Raw genomic sequence first — 5,225 nt, 5'->3', positions numbered from 1 at the left:
GCCGGGCGCCTCCGCCGCACTACCGGCTGGGGGCCCGTTGGGCCTGCCTGTGAGAAGGCCGTATATGTCTTGGTAAGTGCCACCTCTTAGTGATGGGGGCGGGGAGGGGGGCATTGGGGACCTGGGACCTGTTGTGAGGCAGGTCCCAGGGGCTCCAGTTACTGTACCCAGGAACCACTTGGGCTGGCCTTGCCTGTTCCCCCTACCCCTCCTGACCATTTTTACAGTTGTCCTGGGGAAGTGAGGGGATGCACAGTCAGTCACAGCCAGTGGCTGCCCCCTCTGTCACTGATGTCAGGGCAGCCGTCTGATGTGTCTGCACTGTTCACCCTGTTTACTTTGTCCCTTCTACCCTAAACTGTAAAATGGAGAGTGTTCATAGAGGCCCTGTTGATCAGTGAGGTCCCTGTGTCTGTCAATGAGAAGAATGTCAGCTAAAATTTATTGAGCACGTCTTAGATGCCAGAACTGAGTTCAGCACTGTGTGTATTTACCCCCTTTAACCCTCGCTACTGCTCTGCATAGTGTTCCTTTAATTATGCCCACTTTACAGATGAGGACGTTAAAGCTTAGCCATAGATTTAGTAGTTTGCCCGAGCCTATACCACTACAATGGTGGTTTAAGTGTTAAAGGCCACACTGTCCCATTAGGGAGTGTGAATACTTACCTAGCGCTGGGGGCTTGGAGCGAGAGAGCCTGCTTCAGGAGTGCTGAGAGCTCAGCCCACAAGCTTGAGACTACGTCCTCACTCCTTTCCCCATTTTCCATCTTTTCTCCAACCATGGGAGTCCTTCACCCTCATCCTGTCCTAACATGCAAACTTGAAGTGGTTCACCTGCCTTGAGGAAATTGTAGCAAGGACATGACTTCCTCCCTCTCTCTGTCCTCACGCTGAGTGTGACCTTGCAACCCTGACTGTGCCATTGGGTTGTTGTCTAGGATGAGCCAGAACCAGCCATCCGAAAGAGCTACCAGGCAGTGGAGCGGCATGGAGAGACAATCCGAGTCCGGGACACTGTCCTCCTCAAGTCAGGCCCGCGAAAGACATCCACGCCTTACGTGGCCAAGATCTCTGCCCTCTGGGAGAACCCTGAGTCAGGTATCCTTCCCTCAGCCTGGGAACCCAAGGGACTGCTGCTGTCGCCTGGACTCCAGGCTCCAGACTGGTCTTTGCCTGGAGCGGACCTGGCCTAGGATCTGCCTTCTACCTAGCCAGGTCTGTCCGAGAGCTGCGGAAGGCCTTGTGGCTTGGGTTTGATCAGCTCATTAACCTTTCCAGCCACCAGGGACAGGGCCTCTGCCCCTCCCCCTCACCTGTCAGTGCCTTCTGCCCCCGTCTCCCTCCATGCTTAACAGCATTTCAGGCCACTGAGTATGAGACCTGGGGAAGGAGACACAGGTGGCCGGAGCCTGCAGGATTGGCCCAGGCATTGGGTTGGAGGAGCCTCTGGGGCGGGCGGCAGCCTGCCAGCCTGTTTAAGTAACTCTGGGGTTGCCAGCCCACGTCATGACCACTTCTGTTGTCCCCCCAGGAGAACTGATGATGAGCCTCCTATGGTATTACAGACCTGAGCACTTGCAGGGAGGTCGCAGCCCCAGCATGCATGAGGTGAGCTGCCTGGTGATGGGTCGGGAAGGGCAGGAGTGACGGGGCGGTCGTGGCACTAAGATGGTATGGGGACGACAGCCGTGAGTGGCCGCGTCCCTGTACTCATTACCTTGGACTCCAGGGAATCTGGGAAAGGGCCTGGGGTTTATGTAACCTCTTGTCCAGCATGACCTCAGTTCATGTTTCAAAAGGACTAATAACCTTCATGTTAAAGGGGGACAGAAAGAGCCTTGAGGGCAGGGTTGCCAGAATGGGAGCAAGTGAATATGTCCCAGTCTCGGGAAAGGTGAGGTGCAGCTGCCCGCTGAGCCCCGTCTCTGGGGTTGTTGGCAGCATGAGCATGAGCAGGAGGGGAGAAGACTCCTAGCATGCCCTGGCCTCTCCACCAAGCTAAGGGAGGTGACCGTGTGGGCGTGGTCTGGCTTACCCTCTGTTTTGTTTCCCCTTACAGGGACTTTTTTTCTAACTGGGAAGATGGGGATCAGTTCCCCTTTCCTCCCCTAGGCAGGGGGTGGGGTCAAGAGGTCAGTGATAGGGGCTGGAGCAGTGCCTGCACACTTCTGCCGACTCCCACCTCCCGCCTCCCTCATAGGATAGGACTGAAGAGGGACTTAGGAGGAATGCCTGGGGGATGGGGGCAGTCCGTGGAGGTTACATTTCCAGGGAGCTCCCTGGCGACCTGGAATTACCAGCTGGAGTTGCCTCATCAGCCGCCTCAGCAGCAGGGCGTGTCTGCCTTGCTCCTGGAGTTGGGTGCTTCCCAGCCCTGATCACCAACCGCCTCCTGTCTCCCCTTGAGCCTTTGCAGAATGAAGTCTTTGCGTCGCGACATCAGGACCAGAACAGTGTGGCCTGCATCGAGGAGAAGTGCTATGTGCTGACCTTTGCTGAGTACTGCAGGTGGGTGGTGCCTGTGGCTGGCCTCTCCCCCCCGCACTCCCTGGGGTGTTTGGGCTGCTCGGGATCCCCAAGGGGGTCTCATTCTGCTCTGGGCCTGATCTCCCAGAACTTTCTTCCTTATAACCTGCCTCCACTATCTATTTTTTTAGAAGAAAGAAGAAAAATTATTGCCCCACTGAGGTAGAGTGGTTGGAGCAGAGTTGGGGGGTGACAGTACTGCTCTAGGAGAAAATCTAGGAGACTTGGCAGGTGATTGGGAAGGAGGCCCTGGCAGATGTGGTTCCCCAGTGACAGAAGATGGACTGGCTTTGACAGAGTGGGCATGGCCCCCCTGGGACGGGTGGAGGCAGCACCACCCCTTGGGTTTGGGAGGGGGCTGTCCCAGCTCCCTGGGCAGGGTGGGGAAGGAATTGCTCTTTCTGCAGAGGTGCTGTGGTAAAGACAGCAAACGGTGTGTCACTGCAGATTCTGTGCCATGGCCAAGCGCCGAGGCGAGGGCCTCCCCAGCCGAAAGACAGCACTGGTGCCCCCCTCTGCAGACTACTCCACCCCACCACATCGCACAGTGCCCGAGGACACGGACCCTGAGCTGGTGTTCCTTTGCCGCCATGTCTATGACTTCCGCCATGGCCGCATCCTCAAGAATCCCCAGTAGCCTCTTCACGCCCACACTGGGGCTGCCCATGGGCAGGTGGGGCTCGGGGCAGGGGCACTGCTTGAAGCACAGCACTTGGTTAAGGGGCCACAGGGGCCTGAGGTTGCTGGCCTGTGGCCTCTGGGGGCAGGAGAGGGCATGGGTTCTGGGCCCCCCGGGAGGGAAGGGGAGACCAAGGTTATAATGAAAGCATCAGAGCCCTCAGCTTGGCCCAGGGTTCCTGTCTGTGGTCCCCTGGGTGGAGACTTCCAAAGAAGCAGTCTTCCCCAAGGTTGGGCCAAACCTGAGGGACATGGGCCCTAAAAGAGGGGAGGGGGCGGGGGAGGAGGGACAAGGTCCCTCAGGAGCCAGGGACCCAATGGTCTCTTCTGTAGCCTCCCCCGGGCCTTCCGGGGGGGAGTGGGAGCCAGCTTTACCTCACCCACTGTGACCCACTGCTTCCCTATCAGCCTGGGACCAGGCACTCCCAGATTCTAGCACAGCTCTGAGCTCGTTCCTTTGTGGCATGGAGAGCCAGAGTCTGGCTTCCAGAATCGACTTCCTCTTCCTGAACTCGGGGCCTTTCCCTGGCTTTCCTCCTTTGCCCCTGCAGTAGCCACTGGTGCTGGGACAAGTTGACCCGGCCCTCAGTCATGGGTGTGGCTCTTGGAGTCAGCCTCCTGTCTGTCTCCTTCCTGGGCCACCTAGCAGATCTGGCTTCCCAGAAAGCTTGCTGATCCATGTGGAGTTTGTCACATCTGGGAGGGCAGATGGGTGCTGAGAGAGGGTGGGGGCAGGGGGCAAGGAAAATTGCTACCTGATTTGTTGAAGATTTTTCCTCTTGCCTTACACGTGGAGGTTCTAGGAAACCTCTTGCAGAACTTCACACATGACTCTTCAAGCCACACCCACCTGAAATCAAACCAAAGGAGTGCTGTGGCTCCCCTCGCCCTGCCACCCCTTACCCTAGTCTTTTGTAGATTGCACTAATTTCCATCCCAGCGAGAATCAACACTGTATCAGTCCATGGACCTGCTGAGCTGCAGCTCGCTCTGGGAGCTAAGGACCTGCATTTGCAGTTTGTTCCTGTTGCTCAGAGGCCCTGTTCTCACCTCATGCTGCTCAGAGTAGATTTAGGAGTCTCAGCCCCTGTTGTCTTTGCCTGACTCTGGCCCTGTCCTAGGGCTCTGTGTGAGGGGGCTGGAGGGGCCTGGTTATTTCCTATTTGTACCAAAGAGGAGCATGGGGGGAAGAGGGAGTGGAGTGCCATGTGGCTTGGACTTGGCACTGGGATCCTGCTAGCTGAGCACTTCCACGAGGGCATACCCCCGGGGCCAAGAGTGAGGAGGGCAGCACTGAGTGTTCCTCTTAGGGAGGGTCAGACAGACCCAGCAGGCTGACGAGGTGGCACTGAGTGAGGAGAGGCAGGCAGGGGCTGCAGAAGGAGGTAGACATGAGCCTTGATGGCACCCTGGCAACCCCCATGTCCTGTTCTGTTCCTTAGACAGGTTGCTCCTGAATGGTCATTGGGCTTGGGTGAGGCCTGGAGGCTTCAGCAGTGAATTTATGCTTGGGAAGCCCAATCCCAAACTTGAAGGGAAGGGACATGGGTCTCCTTGTTTTCGATAAGCTGTTTGGAGGGAGGTGTAGGTTGGGAGGGCAGGGCAGTAGGAGAGGTTGGCAGATTGGCAGGGGGCTCTGGAGAGCCAGCCTCGGAGCCTGCTCATTCCCAGGGTGCTGGTGCGGGGTCCTTGCCCACCCAGCAGGGAGGAGATCCCAGGAGGCAGGGTCTGCTGCCCAAAACGGAAATGCTTTTGAAATCTCTTAGATGTGGAAATATTTTTTCGAACCTGAAAATGCAGCTGGTAGAATTTCAATGGAAGCATAATCCATGTAAAATATATTTTAGTTGATATTTTGTAAAAATGCACTTTTTGTGTGTGTCGATCCTGGTTTCCCAGATCTGTATTTCAGTGTTTACAAGGGAGGGGAGGACCTTTCCTCCTCCCTTTTGACAGAGATTAGAAGTACTTCTTTAAGAAAAAAATAAATTTGAGAAATTGTATTGATTTAGAAAAGGA

At 56.2% G+C, this 5,225-nt stretch overlaps 1 protein-coding gene across 1 annotated transcript in view; it reads left to right on the top strand.

Moving 5' to 3' along the window:
• Positions 1-5,225, top strand: part of BAHD1 (bromo adjacent homology domain containing 1) — a gene marked incomplete in the record, with an annotated part of 27,157 nt that extends 21,932 nt beyond the window's left edge. Inside the window, 5 exon segments of the mRNA XM_027775824.1 lie at positions 44-72; positions 941-1,100; positions 1,534-1,610; positions 2,410-2,510; positions 2,976-5,225. Of these exon segments, the coding sequence (XP_027631625.1) occupies positions 44-72; positions 941-1,100; positions 1,534-1,610; positions 2,410-2,510; positions 2,976-3,165 (557 nt within the window).

This window comes from Tupaia chinensis, unplaced genomic scaffold (genome assembly GCF_000334495.1).
Source record: "Tupaia chinensis unplaced genomic scaffold, TupChi_1.0 Scaffold000605_1, whole genome shotgun sequence".
NCBI lineage: Eukaryota > Metazoa > Chordata > Mammalia > Scandentia > Tupaiidae > Tupaia > Tupaia belangeri.
This window is presented reverse-complemented; position numbering and strand designations above follow the sequence as displayed.